The following is a 21,348-nucleotide window of genomic DNA, read 5'->3' on the forward strand; positions in this document are numbered from 1 at the left end:
ATGGGTCAGCTGGGAGGTTCGGTAAGGCTAAGGCCCCACTCTCGGCAGCTCCTGCACCCCAAGGCCTGCAACTCCCGTGCTCAGCCCCACACCCACCCGTGGCTGCCCCAACACAGAGCTGAAGGTGACCTTAGCCACTGCAGCCCCCCCCAGTATAATGCACTCACACCTGCAACCCCCGCCTCCCACTACAGCCCTTACGAACCTCCCAAAGCTCCGCGCTCCCCAAAAGACCCCATCATACCTTTGAACCACTGGATATCGGGGAACACAAGAAAAACAGGTGCAAGAGGCCCCTTGAGCTGGCGCGGTCCCACAGCTCAGTGTGGAGATGTGGAGGCATGGGGCGCTCACGGGAGGCCACCCCTGACCTGCAGTAAGACAAAACAGGCCTTCAGAGTCTCGCTTCCTCCCTGGGACCCTAGTTTGTCCTTTAGCCACGTGAACAATGACTCCTGAGCCCGTTTCCAGGAAGAGAAGCACCACAAAGGCCCCACTCTGATGTCACTTCCGGTCCTGCAAGCAGCCTTAAAGGGCCAGACTAAGCCCTCAGGCCAGTTCAGCTTGTCCTTCCCCATGGGGGTCCTGTCTCTTAAGCTGTAACAGTTTGCATCAAGACCAGGCATTTCTGCTTTCTAGAATGTCCCATTTGAATGCCAGAGGAGTTTTGCCACTTTCTCCAGGTCCATCCAACTCCCACGACAGGACCCCCTTTTGGGGCGTTAGGAACTACAGCAACTGAAGCCTAAGTCAAGTATGTATGACATAGAAATTATGCCCAGCAGTAGATATATTTCAGAGTCAATCAACTCCCAAAGCCTTGGACTGATGTCTTTCTGTGTTTAACCGAAGAGCACTGATCTATAGTAAAATATAAAAAGACTACAGGGGAAATAAAAAAGCAGGTACAAATACACAGCACTTCAACTACAAAGCAGTACAAATACAAAGTTGAGAAATACCACAAAGTTATGGCTTATCAGTAATCAAGAGTGACTTGGGGAACTGAGACAATGAGAGGTAAAATATAGAGAAAAGGTAAACGTGAACTAAATTAGGCATGTTAACAAGGAAGGATGTAAGCTTCTCTGGAAGGAGGAAAACCAGCAATTCACAGATGAAGACGGAAACACTTTGGGTTAAAATCTAACAGATCACAACAGCCTGAACCCTGTTTCCTTCTTCGATCCTCTGTCACCCTTCATCGGCCAGGGTTGGGAGATGAATCATGGCCATCAAATGCACTCCGCACATGCTACATTACTTGAAAACAACTCTAAGTACCTCAGCATAACAGTTGGGGATAGCCTGATCAGGGAGAGGTGAAGAGTCAAGCTGCATCCCAACTTGATTTTAGGATACAGAAATTCTAATGTTAGAAAAAGAAATGTGGCGGCAGAAAGGCAGTAACCTGGGAGGGGCACTTCCCTTGCTGAACCAAATCAATCCTTGGAATCTCATATCACCCCTAAAGCACTGTATCATTGTAGCACTGTCATCCCATTGTTCATCTATTTGCTCTAGCAGGCGCCAGTAACATCTCCATTCAACCCTTGAGATTTTAGCAGTCTCTCCTTACTCATCCTTCCCAATGGTGCCATATTGGAGGCTCTTTCAGGGTCAGGGGAATGAGACTCATTATTGTTACTGTTTTTGGCATATTGAATATGCCATGGGGAGCTTGCCAGGCTCTGTCGTGTAGGCAGGATACTCTCTATAGCTTGCCGGGCTCTCCGAGAGGGATAGAAAATGTATATTTTACTTATATTAAACATTTAAAATATATCATTTTATTTATATCAACTATATGAAATGTATTAAATAAACATATGAAATATATTAACCTTAAAGAACCAACAGAAATAATTCCATAGTGCTGCTCCTGGAGTAAGCCTCAATCTTCCACAGATCTGCCCAAAATTCAACCAAAAATAGCCCAAAAGCAAATTTTTATTTGCAAGCCACAACCATCCCTAGGGCTGCATCCCCAGGATGGCCCTGGACATCAAGGCTACTACTGAACAGTGACCCAGGGCTACAGGGTCGTTTGCCTTGGGGAGCTGCCACCCTGTCCCTCAAAAATGAACAGGTCTTTTATTTTTTTGGAGGCTCCACCAGGGATATGGAGGAGAAACTTCTGGCTCTGCGCTCAGGAATCCGTCCTGGTGGAGCTTGGAGATCAGACTTGGGTGGGCCACATGCAAAGCAAACGCCCTAACCGTGGTGCTATCACTCCCATCCTCGAAGTGAATCTGGAAGTTCTACAGCAACGATGTCGAACCAAAGGATCCAGGACAGGGCCCAGCGAAGCTCAGTGTTGGGAGGGTCGAGACCGCCCCCGCTTCCCCTCCTCTCTCTGTTACCACTGTGCTCATCCCCATGCCCATCTGCTACTGCCCATTTCCAGAGCTGGAGGAGACTCTGGCCACAATGGATCCCCAGGATCACACACTGACACCCTCGACCCCTGTGCCCCGGTACAGCTCCTGCTATAACTCACCAAAGCTCCACGTCCCCAAAACATCACCCCTGCACCACAGGAATGACTGGAAGAAAGCGCGAAAGTGCCCCCAATCTGGCATCGCCCCTACTCTCACAGTGACGAGATGGGCAGGTGCCAGGCGCTAATGGGAGGCTGCTTGTGCCCTACCACAAAAGCAGCCCTCACAGACCCCCTTCAACGCAGGACAGACACTGCTCCCTTCACCCATGTGACAAATAGACACCTGATCCAGTGTCTGAAGCAAGAACCTTAAAACTCTGCTGTGACGTCACTTGCACCTCTGCGAGTGGTCTTAAAGGACCAGACACCAGGTGCACAGGAAACCACTAGAACAATGCAGGTAAATATGTACTGCTGGCTGGGCCAGTGCAATAGCACAGTGGGCAGGACATTAGTCTTGCATGCAGCTGACCCTGGTTCAATCCCCGGCATCCTTTATGGCCCCCCCAACCACTGCCAGGAGTAATTCATAGTGCAGAGCCAGGAATAACCCCTGAGCATCGCTGGGTGTGACCCAAAAAGAAAAGAAAATAAAGTGTACTGAAGGTGGAATGAACTCACATAAAGGAGTGAAGAGGTGGTGGCTAGAGTGACTGGTAACAAAGTGGGGGTCTGGAAGAAGAAGTCCCCCAATCCTGTATTAGCAGTGACTATGTAGCCAGCCCTGCAGATGCAGAGAGGAACTGATCTAGTAACAACCCTGAGAGCCAGAGAGACGCTGGAACAGGAGCAAAGGCTTCTACCCCTTAACAACACAAGAGCAGTGGACACTTGCCTACAAGGAAAACCCTAGGAGGCCGTTTCAAAAACAAGATTTCAAACCAAGAGTATGCGGTCAGTGGCTGGAGTGAGAGCACAGTAGGTAGGGCGTTTGCCTTGTATGCAGCTGACATGAGTTTGATTCCGAGAATCCTATATGGTCCCCTGAGCACCACCAGGAGTAATTCCTGATTGCAGAGCCAGGAGAAACCCCTATAAATCACAGGTATGACCCCCAAAAATAAAAAAGAGTACATGGCCAGAAGGGTCGTGCAGAGTGTTGGGCAACTGCCTTGAACTCGGTCAACCTGAGTTCATTCCCTGACATTCCCCAATGGTAGCATGGGAACCACCAGGAGTAACTCTTAAGAACTGTCAGGTTTTGACCAAAACTAAAGTATATAAAACAGAGCATATAGACCAACCCCCAGAAAGGAGGGGCTAACAGGCAGCAAACCACACTGGTCAGTCTGCAGCCTGGCTTGGCCTTTTGCACTTATCTACATGGTGTTTACCAATCTGGGGAATATTAGATTGTTAGGATTTTACTGCTTCCAAAGTAAAAATCTCAAAGCATTTATCCACAATGTTTGTGTAAATCGAATGGAAACCTGAATACAAGGACTGCATATATGCTACAGCAAGTAAAGTGCTTCCGTACACGCGGCTGACCTGGACACCAAATATGGACAGCACAGCGGGATGTGGCTCCACGAAATGTAACACAGAAGGGCCTGAAGAATGAAGGTTTGGCTGTCTATCCGAGTCGAAAAGTTCTCCACAGCATCGTGGTTAATCTCTGCCATGATCCCCCACAAACCAGGACGTCTGAGCCAAGCCAGAGTCACAGCGACAAATGAAACTATGGTGTGCCTTGACCCAGCAAAATGCAATTTTTATACCTATTTATTTAATATTTTTATTGCTTTTTGGGTCACACCTGACATTGCACAAGGGTTACTCCTGGCTTTGCACTCAGGAATTACCCTTGGTGGTGCTCAGGGCACCATATGGGATGCTGGGAATTGAAACCGGGTCGGCCACGTGCAAGGCAAACACCCTACCACTGTGCTATTACTCCAGTCCCGACCTATTTTTTTTTTAATTTTTGTTAGTGAAACACAATGCGGTACAGTTGTAGCCTTACAAAATTTTGTGCCTGGGTTTCAGTTATACAATGATCGAGTACCCATCCTTCCACCAGTGCCCATTCTCGACCACCACTAATCCCAGTATCCCTCCCACCCCCCAAGCCCCCATCCCATCCTGCCTCTGTGGCAGGGAATTCCCTTCTGTTCTCTCTCTCCTTTTGGGTGCTGTGGTTTGCAACAGAGGCACTGAGTGGCAATCATGTTTGGTCTAGAGTATACTTTCAGCATGCATCTCCCATCCTATAGTCCCCACCTATTTACATTTTATTTAATTCCTTCCACCTTGCTTTATCACTAAGACTCATTATTTACCAGTTAACAGAATGTGAAATCCAAATGCCAGAACATTGTCATAGACATGGTCCAGGTGATAACCAGCAAGTACCTTTCCCTTATGGTACTAATGTCACAGGAAGTTTTCACACACACCAAGATTATTTCCTTCCGGACTGTAGTTTTGTAGCAACCCCCCACCCACTTGTCGAAACTAAAACTGTTTTACATAAGGGCCATGTTCTGACCCTGGCCATTGTTATTAGGGAATTGATTGATACAACATAACTTTTATATTTACTAAGGCTTGAGGGGAACACGAAAGACTTCCTATATTCCTTACCCACCGATTATTTTGCAGTATTAATTCTCTTATGCCTTAAAAGGCTGCAGGTGCCTTTAAATGATGTGTGTGAATATATATATATATATATATATATATATATATATATAGTTCCTCCCCAGTGTGACTTCTCCTATGCATAGTAAGGCCTGCAGATCCAGAAAAGGCCTTTCCTTTCCGCACTCCTGGCATACATGAGGTTTCACTCTAAAATGACTTTTCATATGCGTAGGAAGGGCTGAGGACAAACTGAAGACCTTCCCGCATTCCTTACACTTATGAGGTTTCTCTCCAATGTGAATTTTCCTATTCAAAAAGTTATGCTAATTTATTGAAAATTATCCTGCAGACCTTACATATGAAAGGCCTCATTCCTGGATAAATGTCTTTTACACAAAGCAAAGCTTGTGGATTGATTTAAGATCTTCCCACCCTAATATATGCTTTTTCAAGTATGAATGCACCTATGTTCAACAAGGAGTTAAGGGGAAGTGAAGGCATTGCCAAAGTCTTTACAAACATAAGGTTTGTCTCCAGTACGAAATTTTCTGTGGCTCAAAAGGCTTGCAGAATAAGCAAAGACCTTGCAACACTCCTTACATATATATATGGATTCGCTGTAGAGTGGGTTTTCTTGTGGACTAAAAAGTTTGAGTATAAAGTGAAGACCCGGCTGGAGCGAAAGCACAGAGGGTATGGTGTTTGCCTTGCATGTAGCTGACCTGTGTACGACTCCCAGCATCCCATATGGTCCCCTGAAAACCATCAGGAGTAACTGCTGAGGAGAGAGCCAGGAATGACCCAAAAAGGAAAAAAAAAAGAAAGTGAAGACCCTCCCAGAGTTGTGACATGAATAAAGTTTCATTCCTGTATGAACTTCCTTATACTCAGAACGAAACTGAGAAGAAATGAAAGGTCTTCCCAACTACCTCACATATATAAGGGTTTTCTCCGATACGAATTTAGTGAAAACTAAGACTTCAGGGATAAGCAAAGGCCTTCCCACATTGCTCGCGCATATAAGTTATCTCTCCAGTGTGAGTTTTCCTGTGAACCCAGGCTTGTGAAACAAGCAAAGACTTCCCAGTCCATACAAGCATATGGTTTCTCTCCAGTGTGACTTTTCCTGTGCATACTAAGGATACTAAGGTGCATGAGTCAGATAAAGGTCTCGACACATTCCTTACAGTCATACGAACTCCCCAGTATGAAATCTCCTGTGAATAAGGTATGCGGATCCAACGAAGGTCTTCCCACAGTCCTTACACTTAAGTGGTTTCTCTCCTGTGTGGATATTCACATAGCCCCGCCGGGGTGACACTAGACTCAAGAGTTTGTCCTCAGTGCTGACATTCCTGGGAATTCTGAGCACTGTGGGTTTCTAAAGGAAAGTGATGGTGCTGAGAACACGTGAAGGCTCCCCCACATTCCTTACACGTGGACAGGTTCAGTTCACAATGACTGCCTGTGGGCCTGTCAGTGTGAGAGACACATTATAAACAGTATTCGTCTCCCAGAAGCTGCCCCACTATGGAGGGGTTGTGTCCGCTGACTGTGCTGAACATCCAAGGATCTTTCCCTAGGGGACGACTTTGTCAGAACGGGCATACTCTTGCCATTTTCATCATCCTCAGAAGACAATGGACCTGTCTGTGCATCCCCATGGGGATGAGGGCAACACTGCTCACTTAAGCCTTTATCACAGTGTGCAGAAAGAGACATCCCACCAGGTCTGGCTGCTTCCACGTAGAACACCAGAGAAGGATTCCAATTATTGCTCTATGCCATGAGAGTTCTCATGTCAAAAGAAATCAAACTCTGCAGGTAGGTAGCTGGTGGGGTATGAGACAATGAGTATCTTGAGGAAGTAATTAATCAAGATGGGGCTAAAAGCAACGACTCTGAAGCCAGCCTTCGGGATTCAAAGACGAACTGACCTAGTAGAAACCCAGAGAGCTGGAGACACTGGAACAGGAGCAAAGGCTGGTAAGAATATCAGAGAGCACAGTCCGGCCAATGCTCTACCCCTTGACAACACACAAAAAGTGGACTCTCAGCTAAAGGAAAACCCCAGGAGGCAGTTTCAGAAACATGATGTTAAACTTGAGAGTATCAGGTTAGTGGTTTGGGTGCTTGCCTTGCACGCCGCAGACATGGCATTTCATACCTCACACCACTCATACTCCAAGAGTAGAGTACCAAATTTGAAGTGGTTTTAAAGTAGAAGGCAACCAATCTTAGAGGGAAATATATTTTTACAGATATATGTGTTTGTGTGTGTGTATATATATATATGTGTATATATATATATATATATAGAGAGAGAGAGAGAGAGAGAGAAGCACACAAGACTCAAGCCTTAACAACATATTAGTACCATCTTATAAAAAGGCTTAATGGCCTCTGGGTGAAATACACCAATCTTTACACACTCTCCTCTAACGAAAGTTTTTTTTTTTTTGTGCATTTTCAGTACTTTATTCATAAGAAACAATACAAAATAAATTATTTCGTTTCTGCTTTGGGGCAGGGGATGGGGTACAGGATGGAAACATCCAAAATATGGTGGTGGGAAGGTGTAATGGTGGTGGGATTGTGGCTGGAATATTAAATGTAATCAAATATTGTGAACTACTTTTTAAAAATAATGTAATTCTTAAAAAAGCAATGATGGGCTTGGACAAAAACACTGAGCACAAAAACCCGACCCCCAGGGACCATAATCACTAGGGATGAGAAGGGGACACTCAATGTCCAGTGAGCAACTCAAGGTTGTGTGTGGACATTTGTGCCTAGAGGACTATGAACTCAAGTTCAGGGCTGCCCCAAATTCCTCTCAAAGCAGGCAAAAGTGACCTAACTCCCAACACTTCTGCCAGACCCAAAGATCCTCTGCTCCATCTCCCTGGTACTGGCACATGCCCAGAACTGCACACAAAGCAGCGAGGGAACATGAGACTGTGTGACTGAGCAGGTGAGGCTCTCCAAAGCAGAAAGGATGAAACAGAGGAAACGCATGTCCGGGTTCCTGAATCACTGTGGCTGATAGGGCACATATGGGGCCATGTGGCCCAGGGGCTCCAATGCCTGTTAGGGATGAATCCAGAGCAGAGAGCAAGAGGAAGCCCTGAGCACCTCCACTGTAGCACAAAAATAAATCTGAAAGAAGAGCGATTAGGGCTAGTAAACCTTGTGTCCCATATGGTCCCCCAAGCACTGCCAGGGAAATGCTGGAGCGAAGAGCAAGAAGAAACCCCAAGATCACTAGGTGTGGTCCCCAACCTTCCCAAACAGAACAAAGCTAAAGAAGTCAGTCTTGGATCTGAGGTACCACACAGAGTACGAGACCTGGCAGGGATGAATCTTGAGCACTGAGCTGGGACTACTTCTCAGTGGAGTATGATCTAAACCCAAATACAACAAAACAAATAAACAAGGACAAAAGCAGTCTTAAAAAGAGTAGAGCCATGGGCTGGAGCAATAGCACAGCGTGTGGGGCATTTGCATTGCATGCAGCCGACCTAGGTTGATTCCCAGTGACCCATATGGTCCCCCGAGCACCGCCAGGAGTAATTCCTGCGTGCGTGAACCAGAAGTAACTCCTGTGCATCGCAGAGTGTGACCCAAAAAGCAAAAAAAAAAAAAAAAAAAGTAATGTAGGATGGCATTGCTTTGTCCTTCTTACACAAAAAGCTTAGCTTTATCTGGTTACACCCATCACAGTGCTCCTGAGGCACTTCCATTCCCTTGTGTTTATCTGTAAACAGTCTTCCCTATCTGTAAACAGTCTTCCCTATGCTCTCCTCTCCACCCAGTTAATCAGATTTCCTCCTAATCAGACTCTGTTAATTTGTAAGGTCAGATTCCACAGAAATCTATGATTTTATGAGTGAAATTTTGCCTTTCTCATCTCCTTATGCCTTATGAACAGTTTACTTTAATGCAATGCCCTTTTTGTATAGATACAGGAAGACCGTTAACATTATGCTTTGTAACTTAGGATTTGATTGGCTTTGAATATTATTCACTCCTGGGAATCTGCTTTCTCGACTTAAGCCTCAGTTGCCCTTAGTTCCTAACACCCCAAAAGCAGGATCCCGACGAGGGACTGAATGGACCCAGGGCAAGCGGTGAGCTACCCTGGCATGGAAATGGGTCAGGCCAAAATGCCACGATTCTTAACTATAAGTCAAGAGTTTGATCATATGCAAATGTCGCCATGAACCAAAACTGGCAGGCTACCGAATGTAACCTGCCCACACGGCAGAATCTAGCAAACTCCCCGTGGCATACCCAATATGCCAAATACCAGTAACAATGAAGGGTCTCATTCTCCTAACTCTGAAAGAGCCTTGAATATGGCACTTTTTTCAAAAATCTCAGGGCTAGGACAAAGGAGACGTTACTGGGGCCTGCTTCAGGCAATCGACGAATAACAGGATGGTTGTAATTGTTGTGATTGTGATTGATCCAAAAGTAATGATGAGCCTAGGATCCTGCTAGGGGTGGGAAAGACTATCTGGCCTGAGCACTGCAGTCCGAGATCTAGATGTCACTAGGAGGGCAATTCTGTAAGTTTAAGATATTTCTTACTGTATCCATACAAAATGATTAATATTATATATGCTTATATGTTTGCTAGACAAGGAGAGGAGAAACACACCAGGGAGAATCTGCTCTAGGGTGGATTGATCTGATAATGAGGATCTGTCCTAGGAGTGGATGTCCCCAGGGAAAGAGGGAAAGAATTCTATCCCTACTGATTGTGATTACACCTATGTGTAATGATTACCCCATCCCCTCATGCTTTGGGATTTAACTGTACTGGAAGAGTGGGCTGGGGGGTCAGAAGGAAGGAGAAGGGGAGCAGAAGGAAGAGAAAGAGGGATCAGAATCCAGACTCCAGAGAAGGAGGATGAAGGGGGATGGAAAAGGAGAATGAAGTAGCATGGGGGAGGAAGAAGCAGAGGCGGAGAAGAGAGACTGATGTGGATGGAGAGAGGATTGGAATAAACTGTGATTAAAATCAACCAGTCTGGCCCTCTTTCCTTCCTTTGCCTGCCCATCGCCATCGACCTCCCAGCAGTGGAGGAAGAAGGGTGAGACTACCGAACGCCAGCGGTGGGAGAGATTGAGCCACCATTGCAGTGTGCAGTGCCCCTTTCATGAGTTTACACAAGTAGAACCAGTGCTCCTTCCTGAAACAACTCTAGAGACAGTCAGCCCAAAAGGCCTAGACACTCCTCCCTGCATCATATCATTTTTCACTTTCCTCCTCTCTGTGGACGGTGTGTCAGACGGCACAACATCATCTTCTCCCACCTATAATTCCCGAGAATCAGCAGGAAGCTCCATGCAAAGATCAGTGAGCATGAGAGGTGCACAAACCCCAGGGCCCTGACCAGAAGTTTCTGCTTTGGAATCTGAAATTGCTCTCAGGGAGGGCAGGGCAAGCAGCTGACCTGCTCTCCTATCTCAAGGGTCGTAGTTCCACTTGAACTGAAAATGTTATGATATCTAAACATATAGTGGAACAGAGAAGAAATAGGCCCCAGGCCAGAACAACAGCATATTGGGGAGGGCACTTGCCTTGAAGGCAGCTGACTCTGGTTTAATCCCCCACATCCCATAGAATCCCCCAAGCCCACCTGGAGTGACTCCTGAGTGCAAAGTCAGGTTACTCCAGTACCCAGAGTACTGCTGCCTGTGGCCCCAAAACAAAAACACACAAGTAAAAAGTGAATTGTGTAGTTAATTGGAAAAAAGAACACAACTCTCTTTACTTTACCGAGCATAAAAGCATTTTAATGATGGCTACAGAGATAGCACAGATCACAAGGTGCTTGTCTGACACACAGGTAACAAGGGTTCAATCCCCATCACCCCACAGGATCCCCAAACCTAGAGCGATCAATGACAACAGAGCCAACGGTAAACTCTGCCAGGTGTGGCCGAACAAAAATAAATTTAGGTGCCAGAAATACATTCTGGTAGGGTATGGGCCTTGTACACAGCTGACCTGGGTTCGGTCCCTGGCACCACACAGGGTACCAAAAGCAGCAACCACAGGTTATGACCAGAAAAAAAAGTTTCTGTTCATGAGTCAACCTCCACCAGTCAGTTTTGGAGAATGCAGGTCAGACTTGGGTTTTGGAGCCAAAGGTGGCAGATCTTTGGGCTCACCCAGGTGGTGTTTGAGGAATCCTGCGTTGTGCAGGAGATTGTACCATGTCGCAGGCTGCTTGCAAGGCCTGGGCCTGCACTCCTGGCCTATCACTGACCCCAGTAATTCAAAGTCTATGTAAGTACTGTGAACCTTATGAGAAGGATACAGACAGAAAACAGGGATGAGGCCCAGCTGGTAGAGGTCCAGGCAGGGCTGCTGCCACCTGGGGCCTCCCAGTGCACAGCTGAGCCAGAAGTACTAACTGCAATTTCAAAGGCTTACAGGGGCCAGAAAGAGCACACAGTGAATGGCAGGGCACTTGTCATGCAGGCGACAGACTCAACTACACATTCTGAATCACCAAGGAGTGATCCCAGGGCACTGCTGGGTTTGGCAAAAGCCCGCACAGCCAATCCCCATGCTGCCCAAATAAACACAATGAGGAATTTATCTCCCAACAGCAGAGGTGTGAAATCTAATAATATATTCGCAAGGGTCAGTCCTTTCAGTTTTTTTGTTTTGTTTTGGGACCACACCCAGAAGTGCTAAGAGCTTACAGGCCAGGTTTTCAGACTATATTTTTTGTTAGTTTTTTTTGCTTTTGTGTTTTGATTTTAGGTCACACCTGGCTATGTGCAGGGGTTGCTCCTGGCTCTGTACTCAGGAATTACCCCTGGTGTTGCTCAGGGGACCATATGGGATGCTGGAAATCGAACCCAGGTTGGTTGCATGCAATGCAAACGCCGTACCCACTGTGCTATTGCTCCAGTGCCGTGGTTTTCACTACTCCTATGGGTACGTGATTTTATAAAACAAGAAAGGGATGAAAAATTACACTTGGGGCTGGAGTGACAGTACAGCGGTCAGGGCATTTGATTTGCACATGGCTGACCTGGGTTTGGTCCCTGGCATCCCATATGGTTCCCCGAGCACCGCCAGGAGTGATTCCTGACTGTAGAGGGTTAGTGCAGAGCCAGGATAACAACCCTTGAGTATCACTAGTGTGACGCAAAAAGTGGAAAAAAAAAGAAGAAAAATTGTATTTATCCCAAATGAAATTTTAAAGTCCATAATTTTGCTCAGAGCCTCCAACTGCTTCCTTTCCTCCTAACAGCCTCTTGTTCAAAGGACTCAAGAATGTTCATATCTAAGAACTTCCAATTAAGGTATGAACAGAGGAGTAAAAGGGAACACAGCAGACTGAAGCAGACACTGTCCAACTGAAAGCCCAGAGGGCCTTCCCTGGTACCCCTTATCCACTAGTCCCCTGGCAGGGCACAGAACTCAAGCACTGCCAGGTATGGTCCCAAATCTCACCTCATCTGCTCCCCATGTAGTGAGATAGACCCAGGGAGAGGAGCTCAGCGGGCAAAGCACCTGCTTTACCTTTGGGGGACATGGCATGGCTCCCCCTGCATCCCAGACAGAGATCGGGGGACAGACTCTGACTATCTCCAAGTTTGTAGCAAACGGGAGCAAAAGACAGGAGAAATACCCCAACACCCAAAAAGAAGTTCAAAGAATGCTCGTGTGTCAAGTCAAATTCTGGAGTGGGAGGGTTGTGGCCATACCTAGTGATGCTCAGGGGACTCTATGGCATGTCGGGGATAACCTGGTCACTGCAAGAAAGACAAACGCCCTCCTGACTATACTACTGACCAGCCCCTAAGAGTGAGACATTTAAAACCTATTGCAGCTGGTCCCTGGAAAACCCCTTTCTGCAAGTACTCACTTCAACAGCAGGGCACACCCCTGGTGTGGGAGAGATGGACAGTGAGGGATGCTTGGAATCTTGACTGCTGAGGCAGAAATTCTTTTTTGAGGAAATATAATCATACAGGGTTAGCAAAGATAGTAAGTTGATAGGGTGCTTTTCTTTCAAGCAGCTAAACCGGGGTCAATATGCAACAGTGCATACGCTCACCCACCCCAGCACTGTTAAAAATGATGCCTGAGCTGAGAATCAAGAGTAATCCCTGAGCACTGAGTGGTGTTGTGGCCCAAAAACTACAATAAAATAAATTATAAAGCGATTGGAGAGATCGTATAGCAGGTGAGGTGCTTGTCTTGCATTCGGTCAAACCAGTTTGAATCCTGGCATCCCATATGGTTCCCTGAGCCCAGCCAGAAATGACCCCTGAGTGCAGAGGGAGGAGAAGTAACTGAGTCTTGCAGTTCTACTCCTCCAGACCAAATAATTAGTTCATTTAAATGAATAAAGTGGTGTACCCGATATTGATGCGAAATTTCATTACTAGAGGGGTTAGGGCACACTCTAGAAATCTCCGAGCTACTTCCTGCTGAGATTACACACTTGCTTACAAGACCCGCTATGGCATAGCACAGCCCTGATGCACCCTCTGCTCATCCCCCTCCTCCGAGCCCTGAGTTGTCTTAAATCTCTGCACCTCGGGGTCTGAGTGACAGCATAAACAAAAGAGCATTTGTTTCAAGGGCAGGAACTCTGGGTTTAATTCTGGGCATCCCTCATGGTTCCTGGCACCACTAGGAGTGCTTGCTGAACGGAGAGTCAGGAGTAACACACGTGCATCGCTGGGTGTGATCCAAAAAGCAAAAATTAAAAAAAAAAAAGAAAAAGTAAAGAGAAGCTCCCCACCGCCCTGTACTCCCAGAACCCACTTAATGCACAAGGAACAAGTGAAAAGCAAAGGATCTGCCAAATGTTTTTGAGCCCCAAGCACAGAAATGTGCCCTGCCCCTCCCCCCACCCACCCCATCTCTGGCCCCTGCTCTGGGCTCACTCCAGGCTGCTACCCGGACGCTGTGGGAGGCCGGGATCAAACCCGGCCGGCAGCGTTCCTCCCTTACGCATCTTTCTAAGTAAGTTCTCCTCAATAACAACGACCTTGTTTCCCTCAAAATCAATTTTTAATAAGATTTAAAAGCTGCTACTTTTGGCATCAGCTCTCAGCGCGTCCCGGGTGAGGGGCCGCCACCCCGGGGCCACCGCCATGTAGCGACCCTGCCGCCCACAAGGCGGAGACCCAGGACGTTCAGGTGCTCAGAGCGACCACTGGGCGGCCGGCTGGAAACCGACCTTCCCAGACCCCACTGCCCCCCTGGGTGCCCCCTCACCTGCTCCTCACCTTCCGCACCAAAGCCGGCCGCCAGCACTTCCGCCCCGACTTCCAAGACGCTCCGGGAAAGAGGATCCCGACACTGTGACGTCATCGGCAGTGCGCCCAGAGCCTTAAAGGGCCAGGCTTCAAATATTCCTGACCAGGTACTTGCCTGGTCAGAAGATTCATTTTTCCCGTTTTTTGGGATAGGATCAGGTGATCAGGACATCTGTTGTTTACCAGGTCTGCGATAAATGGAGATTGACTGACTGAACAGATAGTGTGTCGATCAGAAGTTTTTTTTTTTTTTTTTGACGAAGGGAATAAAATTCACAAAGATACTTTGCGAACAGCAACCCATACCGTCTCTTTGAGTCCCCAGGTTCATTTGTATAGCACTGAAAGTCCAGGTCTGGGGTAGCTTCAACTGTTTATTTTCACAATGATAGGAGAGAGCTAGAAACTAAGTGAATCACGTGGCTCAGAAAGGGGTCAGGCGAAGCTCAGAAGGGGAATCGGGAACTGGTGATGACTGGGAAGATATTTGTGTAAGCAAAAATTCCTGTGTCTGTATTTGTGTGTGTTCAGAGCAAAGGGTGCTCTCCAGTTATTCCATGAGAGCTATGTGCAGCAACTCTTCAAAGAGTGCTCAATGGCCGTGATTCTACATGGATCAGAAAAATGAACGGAAAGTCCCTTAATTGCTGTGCAGTAAATAGTCTTTAATATTTTAGTATACTTGATGATTTATTAAGCTGTAATTCTTCAAAATTTGAACCAGTAAGCAAGAACAACTATATAGCAGTTGTGCAGGAGAAGAATACCTCTTTTTCAGACATGTAGATCTATTGTTTGGCTATGATGATTTGGTGTTTGTTACAGTAAAAATATGAAATTTAGTTTACAAGTTTGCTTCTTAGCAGAATTATTCCATAAACATACTCAATTTCTTATAACCACTCCACTAGGCTGTCAGACCATCACAGTGTGCAAATAGGAACAATAGGTAAGGGTCCCCCCAAAGTGAGGTAGTAAACATCAATAGATGATTTATTTCTGCATTGGCTTTTCTTTGCTTCGGTAACTATGCTTGCCTCCCTATGCTTATATAAATTTATGGGGTACCAGGATGTGGGTCTGGTGAAGTTAATTTTGTGGGTGCTTATGAAAAGGACAGGTGCATCAGGATGTGCTTTTTTCTAACCAACAGACTGTGCTTCTATTGGGAGGCTGCTGCTTTGGCTAGCAGAACAGCCTGCAAGCTGGTGTGAACAAACACTCCAAATTTTGGAGTTCATTCAAGATTTGCCCCTATCTTCCCACTACCACACTGTCCTCCCATTGTTCATCGATTTGCTTGAGCAGGCCCAATAATGTCTCCATCCTGAGACTTTTTGTTACTGTGTTTGGCATATTTAATACACCACGGGGAGCTTGCCAGACTTTGCCGTGCGGACAAGATACTCTTGGTATCTTGGTAGCTTGCCAGACTCTTGGTAGCTTGCCAGACTCTCCGAGAGGGGCAGAGGAATCGAATTCAGGGCAGCCTCAAGGGCCACATGCAAGGCAATTGCCCTACCCACTGTGCTATCGCTCCAGCCCAACTACTACACTATTCTGTTGGAAATATAACTCTAAACATTCTAGGTTTAACATTGGGATGTCCATTATCCCTTGTCAAAGGGAGTTTAGGTTTATTGGATTACACCCATCACAACGCTCCTGAGGCACTCCCATCCGTCTGTTTCTTGGATTATAGCTCTAAACACTTTAGATTTAACATTGGTATGTCCTTCCTCCCTTGCCACAGGGAGCTTAGGTTTACCACAGTGCTCCTGAGGCACTCCCATTCTTCTGTGTTTCTCTGTAACTTCCTTCTCTGTGATTTGCTTTCCCAACTGGCCTGTCACCTTTTTCTCCTAATCAGACTCTGTTAATTTGTAAGGTCTGAATCCTCAGAAATATGAGTGAAAAACTGATTTTCTCTTCTCCTTATGTCCTTTGCATAGGTACTTTAGAGCAATGTCATTTTCTTATAGACATAGGAATATAGTTAATACTCTGACTTTGTAACTTGAGAGTTAATTGACTCCAAATCATACCTCACACCTGGACATCTGCTTTCTCAATCTAAGCATCAGTTGCCCTTAGTTCCTAGCACCCGAAAGGCAGTGTCACGATGAGGGACTGGATGGACCCAGGGATAGCTGTGAGGTACACTGCCATTGAAATGGGCCAGACCAAAGCACCATATAAATTAAGAGCATGGTCATGGACAAATTCTGTCATGATCCAAAGAGTAACGACTAGATTAGGACTATGATAGGGTTAAGAAAGACTAATCTGGCCTGAGCACCATAGTCTGAGATCTATAGTAAGATGTCCCCAGCTTTATGTATCTACTACTGTGTCTATACAAAATGACTAATATTATTAAAGAGTAGAATTAAGATGAATGTTTATATGGTTGCTGGACTAGGGAGGGAAAAACACACCCAAAGATGGCATTTCGCCTTTAGGTTGGTCTTTGTGCTGAAAAAGTTTGTCCTAGAAGAAGCTTCCCCCAAGAGAGGGACCATACATCCATTGATTGTATGACCTCGGCTATGTGTAATTGCTACCCCAAACCCCTGATGATTTGGGAGATAACTAAGGCTGTAAGAGTGGACAAAGGAAAAATCAAGAGAGAATTTGAGACGGAGAGTCCAAGAGAAATGAAGGAGATTCATGGAAAGAGAATCAGAGGAGAATTGAGATAAGCTTGGAAGAAACTGATGAAAATGATATTCATTTTAGAATGTGTGAATCTTCCCAGCTCAGGCCTATTCAGTGTCTCTCTTCCCAAGTCAGATTACAGCTATGCCAAATCCTGAAGTTGTGGTTTGAGTTCTGAAATAAATCACAGCAAGTCAGGTAAGAATTAGTCAAATGACCCCTGCGTGAACAGACCGAGCAGATGGATGACATCTCTGTGGTTCTCACAGTCCAACAGACCCAGAGCAAAGGGAAGATCCTTTGGGAGTATCGCCAGGAGGAGCTTGGCAATCACACACTACCCTTTTGGCTTTTCTATTTGACTAGACCCAGGGATATCTGGGGATCATATAGCATACTGCGAATCAAACCCAGTGCAAGGCAAGCACCCTCCCCACTATACTATGACTTCAGCACAATCTAGCGTTATTAAGGGCTCACTCATTGACTTTTTAACATAAAAGCAAAAGAACATTTCGTAATGGGTCAGAGAGAGAATAGAAGGTAGGGCATCTGCCTTGCATAAGGCTGACAGGGGCAGGATTCTGAGCACTGCCGAAAGGAACGCCTGAGGACCGCCAGGAATAAACCCTTCGGGAACATCAGACCCCAAACCAAAACAAAACAAAATGTCTCCGTATACTCAAAAAAATGCAAATGATCTGAGGGTAAAGACAAGCTTAGTGACAGAGAGGGCAGGGTGCAAGGTGGTTCTGCTGCTCCTGAAAAGGCCCCCCAGCAATACAGGCTGTGCAGCCAGGCTTATTAAGAGAAAGGGGTACAAAGGACCCACATGACTAATGAAGAAGAATGGAACAAGCCAAGAAAGCAAAGCACCGGATCACCCCAGGGAATCGAAGGTCCGTGTGAGTACAGCACAGATGCCTGCATCTAGGAGCCCGAGGCCCCCTGGGGTCAGCAGCATGTTTCACACACACTCAGGGCACACCCACGATGCCTGGGGCTCCAGCCTGGGAGGGTCCTCAGACACTCAGCTGCAAACACACCTCTCCTCCCCGGCCTCATGGCTCCTCCTACCAGCAAGGGTATTACAGCTGGCTTCACCCTAGAATACCCTGCCCCCACAGAATCAATGTAGAGACTAGTGACAATGAAAAGGCGAGAGGTCTAGCCCATATGTCCCTGATATAGCCAGCCAAGTTACTGAAAGTACGCAAACAACACAAACTTCACTTTTGTTGCCTTGCACACAACAGGTCCAATTCAATCCCCTGATCCCATATGATCCCCCAAGCAAACACCAAGAGTGATATGTGAGTGCAGAACCCAGAGTCACCCCTAATATCAAGGCATGGCTGAAAAATGAAACAAAACAAAACAAAATTGGATGCATAAAAATATAAAGTTAGGCGCTAAAAGATAGTAAAGCAGGTAGAGCAGATTCTTCAACCACACATACCGGGGGTAGGTTCTGAAATTAAACAAAAAATGCAATGTAAGAATTCATTGAATGCGGGGCTAGAGCGATAGCACAGTGGGTAGGGTGTTTGCCTTGCAAGCGGCCAACACGTATTTGATTCCCAGCATCACATATGATCTCCTGAGCACCACCAGGAGTAATTCCTGAGTGCAGAGCCAGGAGTAACCCCTGTGCATTGCCAAGTGTGAATCAAAAAGAAAAAAAAAAAGAATTTATTAAATGGAGCATAATTAGATGAGGTTGAGCAGGTGGAGAACATCTCCATGGTTCTCGCAGTCCACAGAGGCCCACAGCAAAGGGAGGTCCATTGAGGGAATCGCCGTGAGCAGCTTGACAATCCCCAAATTAGCTTTCTGAGTTTTCATTTTTGACCAGACCCAGTGATGACTGGGGGAACATATGTGATGTCCAGTTTCAACCTGGGTTGGCTCTGTGCAAGGGAAGCACACTTGTGTGTACTATCTCTCAGCTCCATTTAGCTTTGTTATGTGCCCCCTCATTCAATATTTAAACATAAATTCAAAAATATTCCTTAGTGGGTAGAAGAAAACAGCAGTTAGGGCATTTGCCTTCTAAGAGGCTGACAGGGGCTGATCCCTGAGCACCACCCAAATTAACCCCTGTGAACAACCAGGAAAAACAGCTGAGTATTTCAGGCCCAAAACAAAAACAAAATCATTTTGTTGATATTATGAAAAGCCATGCTAATTATCCGATGGCAAAGATAACATGACAGGGCTGGACTGATACCACAGTGGGTAAGTCATTTGTCTTGCACGTGACTGACCCGGGTTTGATTCCCAGCATCCATTATTCTCCCCTGAACACTGACAGTAACAATTCCCGAGTGCAGATCTGGGACTAACCCTAAAGCATAGCCAGGTGTGACCCAAAAAGAAAAAAAAGATAAGCATGACAGTGAGGGCAGAGCATCCAGCTGTGCCTGGAAAGAGACCTGACATTGCAGGCTGTACAGCAAGGCTGATAAGGCAGGGGGACTGAGCACCGAGAAACCATTGCGTAATTCTGCACTTCTGACACATGAGGTGACAAAGTCAAGAAAGCAAAGTGAGGATCATTCTGTGATTGAGAGTCCTGGGGAGGGAATGGCAGCATGAGGCAGCACAGACGCCTGGATCCAGGAGCCTGAGGCTCCCGGGGTCAGCAGTACGTTTCACACACACACTCGGCACCCACACGGTGCCCAGGGCTCGAGCCAGGGATTGTTCTCAGACACACACCCACACACACGCTTCTCCTCCCCGACTTCAGGGCTCCTCCTTCCAGCCAGAAGATCACCCAGACTCCACCTCAGAATGCCCTGCTTCCACAGAGACAATGTACGGATTAGTGACAAGGAAAAAAGTGACAACTTACTAGGACAACTCCATGTGTCCTAATAAAAGAAGTGAAATTACAGAAAAGGCATGAACAGAATCTCCACTTTCCATATACCTCTGATTGGTGGATATCAGGGACATAAGACCCAAGTTTCATTTCAAGAGTGAAATTTGGGTCCTTCTGAAGTCTCCCATGAACTAATGGAAGTGACCCCAAGTAGTGAAATAGAGCAGAGACTGATGGGGTGAGGCTCTAAGAAAGAAGTGAACTAGTTGCTGGAATGATAGTCCAGCACGGTGGGCAAGTGCCTGATACACACATACAGTTTTATCCCTGGCATCCATATGGATTCCAGAGCACTGTCGGGAGAAATTCCTCAATAATAACCAGGCATAATCTCTGAGCATTACCGGGTTTAGCACGCAAACCAAGTCAAAACAAAAAAAAGTAATAAATGAAGTTGCAGGTCACGGGCAGTAGTACAAAGATTAAGGTACCAGCCTCGTTAGCTGCTGACCAGGTTAATCCACAGCACAGCCAAGGTCCCCTGAGCACTGCTATGAGCGATCCTTCATCACAGAGCCAGAAGGAATGTGGACTGTGGCCCCAAAACAAAACCAAAGCAAACGCATTGAAGTGAAGGGTAGTACAAGAAGTTAATTTAGCAATGGAAGGACCCTTTTACAGGAGCTTGAGCGACAGTACAATGTGGAGGATGCTTCGCTGGCATGTGGTTGATCTGGTTCAATGCCCTGTATCTCAGATTGACCCAAAAGCCCACCTAAAGTCATTACTGAGTAAAGGGCCTTGGTAACCCCTGAGCATCATGAGGTGTTGCCCAATAACAAAAACAGAGAAAAGGAAAGGACATAGAGAAACAGCGAAATGCACAGCTGTCAAATATCAGAGTAATGGCAACACAGCCCCTGTCCAGTCCTCAAGATGCCTTACAGGTCTCTCCTGGCACACACTCCCACGCAGCTCTCACTGATGGCCCGCAGATGTTCATAGGTCTCCAGTATCACGTCCCTATAAAGCTTTCTCTAATATATGGCCAAGCACATCCACTCCTGGGGTGAGGGTTATGGCCACATGAGTACAGGTCACCGCATCCTCAGTCAGGAGACATACAGGAACAGAAGTCAGGGTCCATCCCCAGCCCATTCCCTTGGCAGTGAGTAGGAAACCACCAGGAACCTAGAAGCATTCAGCTCAGGGTGTCTCCTCTCAGGAAGAACGAGCCTCCACTCAAAATTCCTGGCTGACAGGCCCCAGAAATCATTCTACGGAAGCTGGATCTGATAAAATGTGAGAATTCTATAGTACAAAGTTCCTGTTAGGTGTCAGCCTTACACACAGACACCCCAGGGCCAAACACAACACCACTAGTCTAGTGAGCACTGAAGAGTAACAACTGAACACAAACTCAGAGAGACCAATAAAGTGATCCTAGATGTGGCCCCAAATACTAAGCATCCCCCCATACACACAACTCTTGTCCTAGGAATGAAAAGGGAAACTCAATGTTCAGCGAGGT

General features: G+C 46.5%; 1 protein-coding gene across 1 annotated transcript in view; it reads left to right on the forward strand.

Annotated features, from left to right (window-relative positions):
• Window positions 1–21,348, forward strand: part of LOC130022010 (zinc finger protein 571-like) — a 157,821-nt gene continuing 136,473 nt past the window's right edge. The window contains exon 1 of the mRNA XM_056112736.1: window positions 1–21. Coding sequence (XP_055968711.1) covers window positions 1–21 — 21 coding nt within the window. The remainder of the gene's footprint in view (window positions 22–21,348) is intronic.

Source organism: Sorex fumeus, unplaced genomic scaffold (genome assembly GCF_029834395.1).
Source record: "Sorex fumeus unplaced genomic scaffold, SorFum_2.1 ptg000019l, whole genome shotgun sequence".
In the NCBI taxonomy this organism is placed as follows: Eukaryota; Metazoa; Chordata; class Mammalia; order Eulipotyphla; family Soricidae; genus Sorex; species Sorex fumeus.